At 42.9% G+C, this 18,336-nt stretch overlaps 2 protein-coding genes across 7 annotated transcripts in view; both read left to right on the top strand.

Moving 5' to 3' along the window:
* The first annotated feature begins 4,243 nt into the window (after window positions 1-4,243).
* Window positions 4,244-16,215, top strand: SAMD13 (sterile alpha motif domain containing 13). Of its 3 annotated transcripts, none has more exons than XM_054638481.2 (4): window positions 4,244-4,379; window positions 6,024-6,104; window positions 10,106-10,217; window positions 15,054-16,215. In XM_054638481.2, exons 2-4 carry the CDS (start codon window positions 6,052-6,054, stop codon window positions 15,195-15,197), a joined length of 309 nt encoding a protein of 102 aa, XP_054494456.2. In that variant the 5' UTR covers window positions 4,244-4,379; window positions 6,024-6,051; the 3' UTR covers window positions 15,198-16,215. The 3 variants fall into 3 exon arrangements, with proteins under 3 accessions (XP_054494456.2, XP_054494455.2, XP_077038422.1); XM_054638480.2 differs by lacking the exon at window positions 4,244-4,379 and adding an exon at window positions 4,548-4,685; XM_077182307.1 differs by lacking the exon at window positions 4,244-4,379 and adding an exon at window positions 4,773-4,912.
* Window positions 10,106-18,336, top strand: part of DNASE2B (deoxyribonuclease 2 beta) — a 32,264-nt gene continuing 24,033 nt past the window's right edge. For 2 of the 4 annotated variants that reach the window (XM_077182306.1, XM_077182303.1), the window contains exons 1-3: window positions 15,339-15,475; window positions 16,217-16,290; window positions 16,409-16,510. The gene's annotated coding sequence lies outside the window, so the exon portion shown is untranslated. Of the gene's footprint in view, window positions 10,218-15,337; window positions 15,476-16,216; window positions 16,291-16,408; window positions 16,511-18,336 lie in introns of those variants that run through there. The other 2 variants (XM_077182304.1, XM_077182305.1) reach the window with 2 other exon arrangements.

Below are 18,336 nucleotides of genomic sequence, written 5' to 3'. Positions count from 1 at the left end.
GTCAGGTAATGCATATTGTATCCAAATTACCTTAGGATACTAAAGCAAAGGTTTCGGGGGCTCCCCAGCAGGACAGAAGCCAGATCTTTGCCCCTGCCTGGTCAGTGAGTCTGAGCAGTGCTGCTTCCCTCAGACTGGCAGCCAGGAGCTGTCACTGATCCAGCGCTGGGCACCTGCAGAGCCCCAGCCTGGCAGCCAGAGCTTTCACAGGAGGTTGTGCACATCTACAGACCCTGTTCTTTACCTTGTGGGAGAGCACCCTGGGAACTGCAGGGAAGGTAAATTCAGGCCCCCTGCCTGCTGTGCTCTGATTTTGTGTTTAATGCATACTGTAACACAACTGCCTCCAAAATGAATGCCAGGCTGGTACCAAGTCACTGCTGCATTCTGGCCGTGGGTTTTCTGCCTCCCTTCCCTCTTCACTTGCTTAACACCATTGTGATCTTTATGCTTTTGTCTAGGCTTTATGCAGAACTTCAGAGCAACATGACAATACCCAGCCATGCAGAACACCTTGCAGGCCAGAAGGGGACTGTGAAGAAGACACAGCATGGTTTTTGGAGGACCTTCCTGGCCAAGACAGGAATTGAAGAGAAGCACTTCATTGCTGGACTCCATGGGCTGGGAACTGTCTCTCATTCCTCTGTGGAGTGCTGAAGTAGGGAAGGGACAGCAGGACAACAGGTATTAAGTTGTTGATACTGTGGAGAAAGGTAGGTGGCAAAATTCCATTCAAGCAAACTAGAAATACTAAGGGCAGGGATGGAAAAGACCTTCAGTGAGGAATGACAGTTTTCTGAAAGTAAAGTGCTGAAAAGGTGCAACTGGACCAGTAATGGGGATTTTTCCTCTTTCTGGATAGATAGGTAGGAGCTGGGAGAAACTGTGAGAAGACCCTTAGTTACTTTACAGTGCAAGGATGTCTCAAATCATCAGTACCATCTAGGTGTGGTAAAAACGTAGTGTGGGGTAAGGGGCCATTCAGAGCACACTGGAACGGGAGAAGGTACTGCCAAGACCCTACTGCAAGCCCAGGGTGCAGCTCCAAATGTCCTCTCCTGGAAGGTGAATGTACAGAAAGGAGAAATGGAAACAAGATCAGAAAATGCAGACCACAAAAGGGTTGTGGTCATTCAGATGTTTGAGTCTATATAAGAATGTAAATACCAGAGAAACAGAGAAGTCAAATATTACACTAAACAATATTAAACTAAAGATTATTACTACAGGAACAAACAGGTATAAACTGTTTCTATATTTTTTAAATTGTAGATTGAAATTTCTTAATCCTCTGCAAAGAGGAGCTGGACAGAGCCTTTCTGCAGGGCAGAGTGGGGTGAGATTCCCCATGGGCCCCAAGGCAGTGCTGGGTGTGCTTGTGTGAAGGCTTGGCTGTGATGCCAGGAGATCAAGCCCCTGGATGGTTCCTTTCCAGTCTTGTATTTCTAGGAGGGAAATTATGCAAAAGGGATTTTTAGACTGTTGTTAGTAATTGACGGGACATAGCTATACATTTATTCAGTTTGCTGAGCAAACTGGCGTATTACACCCATGTCACTTCCATAGTAATGACAAAAGTTACTTAGAAACAGTCTGTGCCCCCATTGGATTCCCATGCTGCCAGTGCTGGGCATTATATGGATGAAATCTCTTGCTGCTCACAATGAGCAGCAGGAACCACAAATGATCGCGGCCAGCACAGAAATGTCTCCCTGAAAACCCAGAGGAGAAGCAAGCACCTTCCAGCGCTTGTTCCACGCTGCGGTTCAGGTCCCGGCGGCAGCAGCAGCTCCCAGAGCCGGGGCCGTGAGGGGAAGGCGCGGCCCCCGCGGGACTACAACTCCCAGCAGCCCCCGCGGCGCCGGCGGCTCGCGGCCTGCATGGCGTCTGCTGCTGAGGGCGCAGGGCTCCCCGAGAGCCCCGAGGGCGCTGAATCATTCGGTCGTTGTTGGCAAAGAAATACGTGTTTTACACGGGGCTAGATCCATTCTACTCTGCATAATGCCACCTTATTGAGAGGGGTTTCCCCTCGATTTCCTGTGTTACTTTCTCACTCAGCTTCCCCAATGGTTTTTTTACCCAGGGCACTGAAAAGAAGGTTCCGAGGGCTTTATTTAGCCCTAGGGAGCTGAAATTCATTACCCTCTGCACAGCTCGCAGGGTGCTACGCTCTCCTTTTGCCACATGTGCCGAGCATTTTGTCTTCTACTCTTTAATTGCCAGGGACAAAACAAAAGGATAGGAAGGATTTGCAGTAGGAAACTGACATTTTTCAATACCCCGAAAACAGGGTCCACTGGTGTCCAATACCTGCACTGACCTTTGCATGTTTCCCCTCATGTGATAGCAGAAGTTCAGACACACACACAGGACTGACCCCTTGACCTGGATCTACCAACCCTGGTCTCACTTGGTTCCCTGCATGGCTTGGATACTTTTTCTTTTTGGCCATAAGTGGGATGCAAATAGTCAAACAAAAGGCTAATTCACTTCTCTGCTTTATCTCCCTCCAGACATAATTTCATTATAATTAAATTACCTTACCCCAATGAATGAAAATACAAGCCACAGATCATATTCCACGCTGAATTTTTCCATAACTCATTTCCTTAAAATTCCTCTCTTTGCTGTTCAAGGTCCTCTAGAAGGAATGCATGAATCGTGTGAGCCTCACTTCAAATACTCAAAGGATTAACTGAAGAACATGATGAAAGGGAGAGTGTGAGTAAAATAGCTCGTTTATATTTGTATCCTCAAATGTCAGTTCATTACCAAAGTTAGAAACCAGCTGATGCAGAAAACTCATTATGGCTTCATTTAGAATGTTGATTTCTTTAGCGACAGAAAAGAATTGCCTTGCTTGGCTAACTTGTCCAACACAAATATGCCATGTTTTACAGTACACTTTGGGATGGGAAGTAAAGAGGGTTTTGTTTAGGGCACTGTACGCTTAATCCTCTATTTATTTTGTTTATCTGCATTTATTTAAATCCCAAAGCTGTGAGGACTGTTACTGCCCTCTGTTCTCAATGCTTCTGTCGATATTTGAGTGCCATTACTTGCAAAGCTCCTGCAAGCTCTGGTTATTTATCTGACAGCACATAAGTAAGACAAAATGAAGTGGTTTGGGAAGTTGTGTCCACAGTCCTTTGCCCAAAAGCCCACTTTGCTGGTAATTTTAGTGCTTGTAAGTGTGCCCAGTTAGCAGTTAGGTGACCTGGGTCTCCACGCAGTCAGGGTGCAATAAGCTTTGTCTGGGAGTGAGATGGATGCAAAATGCCTGGGACAGCCCCAGGTGCCCACTCTGGTGGCTGAGCAAGCTCTGTCTGTGCCAGCTGGGCACTCGTGTCAGAGCCCTGCAGAAATCAGGCCAAAGTCACCAGTAGGTTCTGTGCAAATCCCCAGGTAATTTGTAATGCCCCCCTTGCCTTGCAGCAAAGAGCAGGCGTGTAATTCGAGTGGCTTGACTCAGAAGGAAATTTTTCAAGTAAAACATCCCATAAATTTGAAGTAACCCAGCCTGTTATGGATAATCAAAAGGTCACGGCACCTGATTAGTGGCTGGGATGCAGCCCTGGCTACAAAGCCCGTGTGTGGGGAAACAGGGTGTGTTGATAGTCCTTGCTTGATTTCCCTTGCACTGACAGTGCATCTAGGTAATGCCTATATGCCATTAGAAAACATCAGCAATCAAGAAATACTGAAGAGATAAAAAAATAGTGTAAAAAGAAAAAAAAGAAGTGTTGTTGCCAGAAAAACTTGACAACTTTTGTATTAAACTCTGTGGGTGAGATTTTATTGCCAGTGGGACACTTAGTAATTTGGAAGCTCTTTGAGTTGATTCTTTCTGTACAATAAATCCCGTGGGTATGGTCTCCTTGTGAAATAAAGTCTGGAGCTTAGACGAGTGAGGTCTGCAGACTCAGTGCCTCCATCTCCTCTCTTTCCCCAGTGCCGGCGGTGGCACGGTGGGGGTGACTCGGTTGTGCTGCCCTTGGTCACTCCTCTTTCTCATCACCCCGAGCCTGCAGCTGCAGGAGTTCCACAGAAAACCAAGTGTTTGCTACTCACATACGTGTTGACGAACTCATTCTAGGAATGAATTTTTGTAACTTTATCAATCTGCCAACATCTGGCGACTCCTACTTCGTACCTTGTATAAAATTTCTTCGGCTTGGTACTGCATCCTTCAACAACTAGGGATTTGTTCCCGTTACCTGTAACACCCCGCTTGTTAGGAGGAGCAGAAATGTCCACAAGGAGGCCCCAAGAACCTCAAGTCAAGAACCGAGCTCCGATCGTTGCTCTCCGGCCGTGTGCCGCCGGCAGGTCCGTGCGCGCCCATACCGGCCCCGGCGCTGCCCGCGGCTCCCCAGCAGGTAAGCGCTGTCGGGGTCAGCCGCTCGGCGGAGGCGCCGCTCCGTGCCCGCCCCGCTGCCCTCCCCAGCCCGACGGGCCCCGGGTGCCCTCCCCGCCGGGCGGGGGTCCCGCGGCGCGGCGCCTTTAACGCGGCGGCCATGACGCGGGCGGTCCGTGTGTGGCGGGCGCGTCACGGGGCCGGGCGGGGCCGCTCCCGGTGTCACTCGGAGCCGCCGCGGAGCGCCCGCTGCCGCCGGGGGGCGGGGGCCGCGGGCTCCGCCGCTCCGCAGCAGCCGGTAGTCATGCGCCGGTTTAGTTGCTCGTAGGTAGGTTTTTCTGCCTTGCTTCCCTCGCCCCCAGCCAGGACTGACAATGTGGTGCAGTGCGAGCGGGTGCCCGAGAGATGCTGAACGCGTGTGCCAGCCCCGGCGCAGCCGCGGGAAGCGGAGCCCCGGGAGCCCCCGCCGCCCGGGCCCGCGGGCTCCGCGGGAGTGCCCGCCCTGAGCCCGGGGGCTGCGGGCCGTGCGCGGCCGCGGCGCGGGGCGTTCCGCAGGTAGGCTGGTGCGGGTGTCGTCTGCAGTCATCTCAGGTGAACCGAGAAGTGATTTCAGGGAATTCGTGGAGTTGTTTGGTCAGCGGTGCAGGAAGAAGCATCTTTTCGATTAGTTTGTTACTGTGTTCTTGGTGCTTTACGCGCTTCTACGTGTATAATAAAGGGTCGTCTTCTTTTTTTCCTTTTTTTCCTTTTTTTCCCCCACAGCAATATTAATTGCTTTTCTGTATTTTTGCAAAGTTTTAGCTGAAGAGCACGATTTCCCTATTCTGTATCCCAGAGCTTTGAGACATTTCACTGGCATCCATTAATGCTACAGCAAGAACATCCTGAGTCCTTGGTCCGTTCTCTGGTGCTTTCTGAAATAGAAATGGCTTACTTGAGGACAGAAAGGAAAGGCTTGGGTTATTTCTGCATGTTCCGTGGAGTGATGGAAAAGTACTCCAGCGTGCTGCAAGGAAGGAAACAAATTGGATTTTCTCCTGTGCCCTTCATGTGCTCCTTTCCTTTTGGAGTTCAGTGTAGCATACCTATAGAGAAGCTGCTCTAGTGCAGGAAGGGAGGTCTTGATTTAGGCCTCAGGAGTTTGGGGCTCAATTAGTAGCTCTGCTTACCAGCTTTATTTGTACAATGGGCATAAGTGACATGCTCATCTGTATTCAAGTCCACATTTGTAAAATAAGGCTATGGATTTCCAAATCTTTCTAAAGATCTTCCATCTGTTTGGATCCTCTGTATCACAGGATGACTGAAGACCCATCAAGCTCTTGATACACAGCTATATATGCACATCAATCTCCATGAATTTGAATACATACAGTTTGATCAAAATTTTAACACTTGTGAAAAGGATTAAATGTAGTATTACTTTCCTTGATTTTCAGGCAAGAATTATTTCTTGTGTTTGAAGCACAGATCAACTTTCTTTTCTAGTTCATTAGCTACTATCAGCTTTGCCAGGCTTCCAGGGAAATCAGTCTTTGACAGCACTGTTGCTCTCAAGTGGAAATATGCATGTGTCCCTGTAGAATGCTTGTTTCGTTACGTTACGCTGCACTGGTCATACTACCAGTTATTAAACACAGCTTTTTTTTTCCTCCCTATCAATCAGTTGCTGAAGTAAAACTTCTATCCTCCCCATGCTAACTGTTGACATGGAAAACAAGGAAAATGGCTCTCTGGATGTCAAAAAGTAAGTGTTTCTTTTACATAAACAGCACATGGATTTTGAATGTAGTTTTCCTTTGAACTAATGTGGTTGGCAACAGTGCCCATCTCCATCTTTGCGCATTTCAAATCCTCCCTATTCTTAATGACTTCTGTTGTATTTCAGCTTTGAAATAGAAGAGTCCAGGGCACTGAGCTGATTAAAAGTGATATGTGGTAGGACTGTACAGCAATGAAGAGATGTAGAGGATAGTAACTTAAGTTAGGAGTACGTTTTTTCTTTTCCTCTCAACCAGACACTAAAGCAAGTGGTAGCACTGTAGCCAATACTGTGTCTCTGCTCACCTGTCTGTCAGTAGCTTTTGCAGAACCAGTGCCTAATGGGAGAAGTGTCCTGTGTGGAAGTTACCTCTCTGTGCCCTTCTCTGCTGACAGCCCACCTCTCTGGGGCTGAGTAGTAGCAGGACATCACTTAGGTGTCAGTTCCCTTCTGAAACAGATACTTTAAGCTGTTTATTGGAGAAGCCTGAAGTTGCTGGGGTGTTATTTCAGACCTAGAGGAGGAATAAGGCACAGACATGGTGTGTACTGCTCTACCGCTTTCTTTTGTGTGGTAAACTACAGGCTAAGGCATAGAAGTTTTTTGTAAGCGTTTATTTAAGGTCAGAAATTCTTTAATTAGGACTAGCAATTCTGAATGACATTATGGTCTGAGAAGTGAAATTCTGTGTGGAAAAATCTGGCCTTGCTGCTTTAGGATTACAGAAGCCATGGTGAGAGAGATGTACACATATGTGTATATATTAAAGGAAAAAAAATACCATAAGGAAAGATACTACAGTAAGCTCTTAGTCTGTTCTGTCAAGCTGCAACACTTTGTGCAGCTGCACCTCATTATTCTCTTTCAGATCTCTCTTACATAAGCTGTCCAAGAAAACGTGACAATGCATAGGCTACCAGGCACTAGAGTAAGGTAAATAATAATGGTCACTTCAGGCTACTGATAAAACACCTGATTATCAAAAGCATCAAAAGATCTGATGGCAGCCATTAAAATCAGCATCCTCCCCCTTCACTTGAGATGCTGGCTACACCACACCAACATAAAGAGCATTTTCCTATTCAGTGACTATGAATAATTATTGTGTGTCCCTTAGAAACCACTTTCCCTTTGGCAGGCTGGTTTCTACAATGAGCACTCTGGGGTGGGAGGAGAAAGGAGACAGTCAAAGCAGGGACAGTTTATGTTTAATCATTTTCCCCAAGGCTTGGCTGATAAAGACTCAACCACTGATTGCTAAGGTGGCCTTTTAGAGTGGATGGAAATCGTATTTAAACTGTGGGGCTGTGGTTTCTAGATGGATGTATATTGTATGTATGTGGTCATATCTACAAAGGAAGTATTTGACACTTTCTTGAAGTGCCTATAAATAAGCTGGATAAAATCTGTTTGTTCTCAGCTATATCCTTTCAGACCTTGCTGCTTCTGCCACATGATGGCAATAAAAGCTCAGGGACAGTGGTGAAAAACAGACAAGCCTAATTTTTATTCATTGTTAGTGCATCTAGTATCCAGTTTCAAAGCCTAAAATGCCAGTCCTCGTAAGATTTGAAAGCATCCAGGATGTGAGGCATAAGCCAGTGTATGGCTAAGCCATGGATATTATATATTCCCTTGTCTTGACTAAAGAATAGAGCCATGTCAGCAGCAGTGTGAGGAGGAGACTAACAAAGTCCACAAGCAGAATGAACATCTGTGTGGGTAGATGGGTTAAAATCCAGCCAGCCTCCAGCAGTCTGCCACATGCCTTCCAGTCTTCTGCAGCTGTAGTGTAGCTGTGGAAATTGGCTCCACTTGAGGTCCAGCATGATGCTATTCCTTGAGGCAGGAACTTGCAATTAATTCCTGTGATTAATTAATGACTGAGGTAGAGCCCCTGAAGTCGCTGCAGTTGAGCCCTGGATGGGGCTGGACCTGGACCAAGCTGCAGCTCCCTAGTGATAAAAGAGGAGCTACAAGAAAAACTAAAGCACTTGAGCTGAGATAAAAAATTGTGAAGGAGGGTTTGGGGCCATATTTAATTTGAAATTAAAGTGTTTGGAGAAGTAAGCAAATTACAGTTAGGTGATATTTTTACACACTGAACCTTTTATTTGCTGTTTAAGAAGGGTTAAGTTCAATTTGTTTGTTTTTTTTAACTGAGTGGTTGGCATTTTGTTTATTTTTTTTAGTAAAAATGAGTAATTGAAAGTGACAGTCTGTGTCTTAAGGAAAATGCAAAGATTTAAATATAATTCCTCTAATGCTGCTTTTATAAATACGTGCAGATTTTGTGTGGCAGTTTTCACATTTTACTTCTTAAGCCTCAGAATGTGCACAACACCAAAATATCTTATTTGAAAGGCATTCTTTGATTAAAAAAAAAAACACAAGAAAAAAGTGCAGTTCTGATAAGGCCATGTAGTCTCATTTTCAATTTTGCTGAGTGTTGCTTTCTGTGTAATCACAATCAGTGAAGCAATTCATGAAGTAAGTCACCATCTGATGAGCAAAAGTAAGAAACTGTTCCTCATTCCTCAGAGATCTGTGATAAATGAAAGAAATCGCTTTTAGAAGGCCGAGTGTAACACAGGCTGCAGATGGTCCTTGTGGTCAGATTTTGTTGCCATATTGACAGACACATTTCAAGAGTTTGGGGACATGCAAAAATCATTTTTTCCATGAGTCCTCCTTCCCAGGACTCAGATAGTTGTAGAAATAAGGATGTTATAGAAATGGCGATGGGAAGCACTCTATGTATAGATTGCATTTGGCTGCTTTGAAAAATGGTGTGCCCTTGCTTCACCCAGTTATTTTGCTGAAAAACATACAAGTCTAGGCAAGGCAGAGATGCTGATAGTTGGAAAAGAAAAAATTGAAGGACAGAACCAAAATATTGTCAGGAGAGTATAATCTGTGTTTCTTTTCTAGCTGGTGCTGTTGAAATCAATGTCCTGCCTCTAAGCTTCAGACCAAAAAATGGACAGGATTCTGACACCTGCCCTAATCTGTACATTTTCAATATTGCTTCATTAGCATTATGGTTAAGCAAGTATAATGATGGGAAATATTTGGCATGAACTTCAGGACTTCTGGTTGAGGAAACATGTTAAAGAAGCTCTTTCTTTGATATCTTGCTCTTCATCCTCATAAATTGCAGTAGAAAAGGCAGTCAAGCTCACTGTGTTGTTTTTTTTTACTAAAAATTTTCAGATACACCAACCTTATCTTTGTGACAGGGTGATTGTAGTTTGAGGAAAAGAAATGCAGGATAAGGATGATAATAATATGAATATTTTGTGGAAAACAATTCCTGAGGTTAATCACAGAAGGAATTAATTGTGATTGTGTTTAACAGATGTTTTCTCAGATGCACAGCTATTTAAAAAGTCCATAGATTTGTCCAAAGATGAGTCTAACAACAGTTTTGGGAAATTTTCTATATTGAGAATTAGTTCAATCATTTGGTGCCTCTGTTTTGGTTGAGAAGTTCTGTTTGTTTGTAATTGATTTGTTATTGTTTTGCAAGGTAAAGATGCCTACCAGTAATTTCTACCCACATTACAAGGACAGTCTCATCTGTGTAAAGAATAATCCACATATAATTCTTTAAGTACTTGGTGTAGCTGAAAGCACGCTGCAGGCTTGAAAGGCAGGAGTTTGGTACCCCAGGTATGGCAGTTCTCATTCTCCAACAGCAAAGACAGCACACTTGTATGAAGATCCTAACTGATTACTTTGGCTGATGTGAAGATTCATATACTTTCTTCTTTTCTGAAAGGAGAGGGGTCTCAGTTTTCCCCAGCATCAGGTGGAATGTGAAAGAACAGGAGACACTGTTCTGTATTGGAGTGGGGGAGATGTATCAAAGAACACTTTTCCTGCAGAAACAAGGAAGGAGGGGGACATACATGAGGTGTGCACAAAGCAGCAGCAGATGTTCTGCACACCTTTAGTGATTACTTGTCTGCATTTGCACTTTGCAGTTCACTAGAGAATGGGAGACCTCTGGATCCTGCTGACTGGGCTGTTACTGATGTTGTGAATTATTTCAGAACAGCTGGATTTGAAGAACAAGCCAATGCTTTTCAGGAACAGGTAAATCTGTTAGCAAACACCTTTTGACTGCCACCAGTTTCTCACATTGCAAATTTTTGCTGTGAGCCTGGTTATATACTGTAAAATGAGAGAGAAAATCCCACATTAATGGTGGGATTTGAGTCTGTTATTGGGTGACAATGCATGGGACTGTGATCTCTGAGTAATGTAATAATCTCTCTTGTTCTGCAAGCTGTGGATAATGAGTTGGAGTTTGTTTAAGATAGGATTCAGAAAAGTGAGAAATCTAAATAAATTTTCTGGCTTGAACTCAGTCTCCCTATACAACTCACTCCGTTTCACTGTCTTGTTATTTAAAATGTGAATGGTGTTTAAAATGTGAATTCCCTTTTTTCTTAGTGTATTGTGTAATTACACTCATGAGTATTTATAAAACCTGGGGCTTCTAAGCAACAATGTGAGTGTGAAGGCATAGGGTGACAAAGGGGCTGCTTTGTTGCACTGAACTTGGCAGTACAAGTGAATATGGAAAGGACAGATTGGCACTAAGTTGGCAGAGGAACAGCATGTTTGTAGGACTCAGTCTGAGAAAAGGTTGGGTCTTTGTTTCTGGGCCTTGTAACTGCTGATACTGATGGAAGGCTTCTTTTGGTAGATTAGGTCAGCAAAGAGCTTCAACAGTTGTAACTCACCTGCCAGCAGCTGGGGCTGTGTGTTAGTGGGGCAGACTTGGGAAGTCAGCTTGCTTGGCCTGCAGCCCACCTGTTCCATAGAGAAGTAACTTACATCAGACTGGCTGTTCAGCACCTCCCCAGATAAGTCTGTAGGCTTGTGTGTGACTACCAGGAAATTAGTCACCCCCACTTGTAATTAGTTATCCAAATAGATGGCTCGACCTTCCAAGGTTCTGAGCTGGTGCAAGTTACTGGCAGCTTGGCAGGGAGACTGTCCATTGCCCATGAAACAACATCGTGCTTGGTCAGGGTAATGTTGCTGACCTTCAGCACCACGTCTGTGAATCCAATCTGATTGTAACTGATGCATATAACAAAGTATCTAAATTTAATTCTTTTTTCTTGAGGGTGAAAAGCCTGGTGTTGGGTGATTCTCTAGTAGGTTGCAGAGAAGGTTCTTTCTGCAGCTGCTGCTAATTTTTCAGAATTTGAAGATGAGTGAACAGGCTAAAAAGGAAAATGTTTGTGTGTCCATTCCTTAATACCAGCATCCATGTCACAAAAGCCCTGGAAATGTGGCTTAAAAACTATACAGGCAAAGTAATTGTGGACTCTGTGAGTCTTTTCCTTATACTGACAGATACCTCTGGCTTCCATCAAATATTTTGACCTCTTTGCCTCACAGCTGACAATTATTGTCAATAATATTGAAATAATTACTACTGATTTTGCAGCAGAAAGGTGAGGCTGATTTCTGAGTTTTGGCAAATCAGTCTGCAACAGCAGCCTTATAGGCTTTATTAGTATTTTGCAGTGAAGATAAGTGGTTTCAGTGGGGTAACTGAGGACGCTGCTGGGACAGCCATGTGCAGAAGTGTGGCTGTGATTCCACTGCCAACTTCACCTAATGCTAAAACCTTGGAAAGAGAGGCTGACAGCTGCCACCAGGATGTGGCCAGGAGCTGAGGGATGGATAATTGCAGCAGAAGTCATTGCCACTTCCTTCTTCCTCTCCATTAGCAGCATGAGGAGTAGCAAGTACCTGGTTCTACGTGCCAGGTTTGCCAGCCTATTCCCTGTCTGCATCAAGAACAGCCCCATAAACAATCCTCTCCCTAACTTCTTATCAGTGGTGCTGTTCAGTTTCTTCTACACTGTCTGCTACCACTAACTTTACCTGTGTTCTTGCAGTATTTTTGTCAGGATCTCCCAGGTATGGCAGTGCAGACAGGTTCATTTTGAACCCTTAGCCATCCTCTGTCTGTAGAGCACCAGGCATGCAGCTGCAATTCTGGCCATCTCTATTTTCCTCTGTCATTTGCAGTTGCCTGGGCCCCAGAAACCCAGTTTCATTGATCTACTGCCCTGAATATGTACTGGAAGAGGAATGAGATTGTAAGCAGTAAAGGAAAGTATTCAGTTTCACCTACAATACTGGGAAATTGTTTTCCACTGAACTGCTTCAGTAGGGGTAGCACAATGGTTTCCTTACAAAATATCCTTAGCCCAGAATGTAATCATGACATCTTTTATTACACTGAGCTTTTACACAGCAATAACTGGGTCCACACTTTCCTTTGATGAATCTGAATACATCTGGACTCACCTGAAACAAATGGCTCAAAAGATCTTTAAGACCTGAATTTTTTGTACAATACTTTAAGGATAATTAGGAGACATTTTAAGGGCTGCAGAATGTTTTATTAACCTCTATTGTAAGTGCTGGTAAAAAGTGATGCTTGTATGATGATTATCTGTTATTCCTTCTTGGAGTTCCACTGATGTCAGCAAATCAAAAGAGCTCACTGATGAAAACAGATTCAGCTGAAGGATGTTGCCTAATAACAAAAATCCGTAACATCAGCAAGCAAATCAGACAAGCCAAGAAGTTGAGGACACAGGATACCTGAAGAGGGAGGAGTAGCAGTTGCAGGATGAGGGTGTGGACACTTTCAGAAAAATACAGCCTGCCACTTTGTGGTTGAGCTTTCTGTAGGAGCCCTGGAAGCACAAGGCACTCTGGCTCAGTCCAAGACTGAAGCTGTTTATAAGGTCTCAAGATGTGCTTGTGCTCTGACCTTTGTTATGGCCCAGGTGGCTTCTTGAGCATTGTGTTGTGATAGCCAGATATGCCCAGGTGACCCAGTGCTGGTTTGCTGCCCTCACTGCAATGCCTTACCAGAAGGGAAACTGGGGTTTGACATCAGCTGGTGTCCTCTGCTGCTTTCTGGCAGAGCCACAGTAGGGAGGAGCACGTGAGTGTGCTGGCTTACTGTAAAGCTTTGCATTTCTCAGTCATTTAGAGCAGAAGGGATCGTGGGGGGACTTGAAGCTTAACCAGTCCTTTGGTTATTTGCTGAAGACAGTGTCATATTGGTGTTGAGGTCATCCTGGCACCTGAGGTCATCCTGGGGAATTACTGTTAGCTTGACTTGTGTAGAGAAGTTTCTCTGCAATTAACATTTAAAAGACATACTGAGAGCTAGCATTGAAATTGCACCCTGAAAAAATCCAGAAAATAGAGAAGTAGCGGAGAAGAGATCAGAGAAGTCACCAGAGCATACAAAATCTTACCTGGTGCAAAAAAAGGTGTGACTATTCTGCAGGATCAGGTAAATGTGGAAAACTTACAGAAAGTGAAAGAGGTAAAGCTTACAATTCACACAAAGATATAAAACGCTTGAACTCTGAATATGTAATCACTCCTTCCTACACAGATGTGTTTAAAGAATCAGTTTTCTATTCAGTGGAAGTCTTAGTAGTTACCAGCATTTCTAGAAAACACAGGGAACCCTGTGGAAGAAGAAGGGAAAGGAATAGATGCTTTTTTCCTATTCTTGGAGTTTCTCCTATTCCAGGTACTGGATTTACTCCATTTGGATCCTACCAAGCTGGAGGCTGTTCTTCCTCCATAGCATCGTTGAACAGCAGCAGAAAAGGCAACTTCAGATCGGTCATAGCAATGAGCAAAACACTCACTGGTGTCAAAATTCCCACAGAAAGAATTGTGACGAATGGAAAAGAGAGGATAGAAACTGGTTTTTTCCATTAACATTCTCAACAGTAATTGGAAAGAGGCACCTGCTATAATTGGGTAAAAAGTTATTGGAAACTTTTTTTTCTTTTAGAATTACTGTTACTTTATGCTCCCCTGAGGGATTAGTAGTTGTATACATCTTGGGGATATTTTTTTAAAATGCCACTTTCAGCTGATCTTTGACTATGTTGTGGTTTGTCCATGTATTTTGCATTTATAAAATTTATCAAATTTTAAGAGAGATCCATCTTGACAAATTCCTGCTGAGCTCTAATAGAAGTCTTCTTTTCATGTTGCATTGTAATCAAGGATTGGATCTCTGATATTTCCAAGATAATTGAAGGGAGTGGAGAGATGTGGATTCTTTCTCTTCCATTTCGAGTTTAAAAATTATTTGGAGGAAGTTTTCAAGCATATGTCAAGGTTTTGAGATGGAAAACAGAAATCCAAAGCCTTCAGGATTTCTAACCTAAACAGGTCAGAAGGTCAAGGTCTGAGAGGAAAAAGAATCCCACCATATCTGTGATTTACAAGAGGTATTTTAAGCAGAAAAGTGTCGGGGCTATTGAAACTTAAGCTGACAAGTTGCTGCTTTTCTCGTTTTCCCTTAAAAGTAGAGGAAGAGAAGTTCTCTCAGTGTGTCAAGCTCTAGTTAGGCCCTTCCAATATTTCTGATTGCAAGAGTCTTTTCCTTTTTTTCCCCCCACAGGATGCATGGGAAGGTTGGCCTTTTAAAGAAGGCACCTGAAGTTATTAGCAGATATTCACTAGTTTAAACTTGCATATTGCTGTCAATAGTAATTCTTCTGAAATGCACTTCATAAGCTGCATTCTTAGGAGTATCCTTCCCTAAATGGCTGATAATTAGGCATTCTTCACTTGTACCTATTAATTAGAAAAGGGTTTACAAGGAGAGAATTTTGAAATTAGGCTCATTTGGATTTTGTGCTTGACTAAATAGTATTTATGCCTTAGTCAGCACAGGTGAGCACTTGAAAAACAGACAGCAAGCAGAATTTAGCAGCTGTGAAGATGGTTTCAGGAAAATCAAGGCTACTATTTTCCTCAGTGATCCTCTATAGTAGTATTCCATTTGTTGCATGACTGTTCTCCTCTGTTAGATTTGTATATTTGTCTTTATCAATTCTTTAATTCTTCTTATAGGAAATTGATGGGAAATCATTACTGTTGATGACAAGAAATGATGTACTGACTGGACTTTCATTAAAACTGGGGCCTGCGCTGAAAATCTATGAATATCACGTAAAACCTCTACAGACACAACATCTAAAGAACAACTCTTTATAGCTAATTGTCTAATTGGGGTCATGCTGTGCCTCAAGGGAAAAATAAGCAATTTGGTTTCATGTGATGGAACTTTGTAAAGAGAGAATATATCTATTAAGAGTTTAAACCAAATTAGAATATATATCCTATTGGATAGAGCTGGCAATATACTGTATGCTGAGTCTGAACTGAGAGAGGTGGTGTGTATTTTTTACATAGTACATAATGATTTTCTCTTTTAGGAAGTGTCAATGAGCATGTTGAGATAGCTACATCACTGTATCCAGAACAAAAGGGAGGTATGTCATTCTCATTTTTGAGCCAGACATGTTCTTGATTTCATTAATTAAGATACCAAAAAATTAAACAAAAACAACCCCGAAGTTTACATGCATCTTTAGAGAGAGGAACCAATTAAAGTAGGTTTTGGTTTACACTAAAGACCTACTAAAATAATTGCTACTTATAATTTCAGGATGGGACTGACACTTGCCAAGTCACCCTTTTTTGCAGAGGGTCCTATTTTGACCTTATTAAGGTTTACTTGTGGTATGCTGCAATGTTTAAAGCTGTACATAGAACTAACATAACTCCTTCGATAGCAGAAGGTGTTGCTGACAGGTGAAACTGAGTTGTGTATTTTTTGCTGTCCTTTAAATTTTCAGCTTTTCACCTGTTTTTAATAGTAGTCCTATGTAAAATATAGTTGGTTTTTAAGGGTTTGTGTTGCTTTGCAAACAAAAAAAGCTTCATTTTATTCCTTTTTTAATTTATGATTGTTTTCTAACATTATGCAGAAATTTGTAAAAAGTAAAATTCTGCACATTTTTAATATTGTCTGTCTTTGGTGTTGTAATGATTGATTTTTTTTTAATGCTTTACTTAACACTTTGAATACTTGTTTTAAGAACTGAAAGAAGCTGTCTTGTCACCATACATCTCTGTTAAAAGAGAGTCATGTTCAATCTGTTTGTACTGGTTCCCTATTTGATAGGTTGCTTGCTATATCCCAATAAAACATTGCTTATGTTTGGATTCAGTTTACTTTACAGATCTTTTACTTTCTCTGTTGTGGTATACTGGAGCTCCTTTCCTCCATTTTCCTATTAAAAAGGTATCAAAATCTACTTACTATTCTATGTTCTTGTGATTACTTGTAACATTACCTACCATAATATTTAAAGATTTAATTATTTTTGTTCTTTCTTCTCTGGTGTTACTTACTGCTGAAGGAGAAGCCCTGGCCACAGTTCACCAGTAACATCTGTGTTTCCCTTACCCGTGCATGGAGCTGTCAGTGCTGCGGAGCTGCTGTGCTGGCCCTGGTACACAGGGTGGGTCCATTTATCCCAGAATGTCTGGAGACAGCTCAAGGATGCTGCTAAACCCTGTCTGGGCTCACCATCATCTCTGGCCCAGAGAGCTTTGCCATGAGCCCTGAAATGGGGAATATGGGCTTGCATCAGTGATGCTGAGCAGAGGAACAAGGAAGGAGGAATTAAGCATGAGAGTGTGGTGGAAGTGGGAACAGGATTCAGGGAGAGGAAGGAGAAACTCCTGCAATCTCCTGCCTGGATAGTGGCCCTGTCTTCACTTTGACTTGGCCAAGTGTGAGGTGGCTGTTCATGCTTGTGGTTAAAGGGAGAGAGGGGAGAGAAGGGGCAAAGCCATGCTAATACCTATGCCATAGGTGAAGCTCATGGTATATGCTGTATTACATAAATATATACAGCAGCATGCTTTCTTGGATTCTTCCTAACCTTTACATGGCACAGTGTATTTATTTGGAATTTGAGACAATAGGACAGAGATGTATTCATCATTTCTTTGACTGTCCATTGTACTGACCTTACTTCAGGCATTGGTCTGTTAGCAGCAGGTTTGTAAGTCATGGTCTGAATTCTGTTTATGATTTTATTTATAGTTTGGTCATGTCCACAGATACCTGCTGGGAGTAGAGCTCTGCTGGAAGACTAGATTCAAATAGAGATCATCAACCCTGCCATGGGGAATTTTGAGCTATAGTCTGTATCTGGCAAATTTTGGATTGCAATTTAAAAATTATACATGAAACTCCTAAATATTTTAATATAGAATTAGGTGTGTTTATGAAAAGGATCATGAAAGTAGCCTGGACATGCTAACCTGCACTGTATGTGTAGAATTATTTTGGATGAGAATACATAGTGCTGTGTTATGGACAGATTAATTGAATATTCTTTTTTTTCTCCATTTGCATGTTTGGTATGGGATTTACATTTTGTGGTCCTATGGAAGACAGAATTTGAAGTAAAATGTACTTATTTCAAGCGGGAGTAAAAATCTCCACTGTGCAGACATGAGAGTGCATTTGATGACTACTGAACAAAGTTCTTTCTTTTAATATGTTTAATGAGCAAATGAATTGCATTCAGAAACATCCAGATTTTATTTCCCCTTTCCTCAGCACCACTGAGTCATACAAGTAAAAGCATAACAGGAATCTCATTGCAAGTGCAAAAAGGAATTTGGAAAATATTGGTCAAAACTGTGACAATTTTTTACTGTCTCTGATTTTTATTGTAGTTTCCTACTGTTCTCTGAGCTTTCTAATGCTGCTCTTGTCTTTGTGCAGTTGACTGTTCTGGTTTTGTCTCTTATATTCTCTTTGCCGTTTCTGGGAGAACAAAAAATCTTTCAAAGAGACTGAAGGGTTTAAAAGAGGAAGTCAAAGCCAGATTATTTTTAGCTACCATTCCTCTTGCAGAAAACACAGCTGCTGTTGAGATGAGGAAGCAACTGATAGGCATTACTGGATACCATGTCAGTACTGCAGCTCTGAGTTGCAGAGCTATGCAGGAATCCAATTTAAATCATGCCCTTATATGTGCCTGCAGCTGGGAGAGTCCCTCTCCCTTAAAAGCCCTGCCTGTGCCCTGGGTGATGGTTAAGCTGCCAGCCTCTGACTGCTCAGCTGATCCAGGGGGTGAGTGTGATGAAGGTCTTGGCTTTCACACTGAATCACAATTTAGAAAGTGCCCTTCTCCTGGAGGCAGCTTTAAGGAATAAAGCAGCACTGAGCTCCCCTGCCCTGCTGTCAGTCAGCACAAGAAGTGTCATGCTGCAGCCAAGGTCTTCCCTGTCTTTCCTCTCTCCAAATATCAGAAGTGCAAATCTATCA

The sequence above is a fragment of the Agelaius phoeniceus genome, chromosome 8, assembly GCF_051311805.1.
Source record: "Agelaius phoeniceus isolate bAgePho1 chromosome 8, bAgePho1.hap1, whole genome shotgun sequence".
In the NCBI taxonomy this organism is placed as follows: Eukaryota; Metazoa; Chordata; class Aves; order Passeriformes; family Icteridae; genus Agelaius; species Agelaius phoeniceus.
Note: the sequence above shows the minus strand (reverse complement) of the source record. Positions and strands in the feature narration are given on the sequence as shown.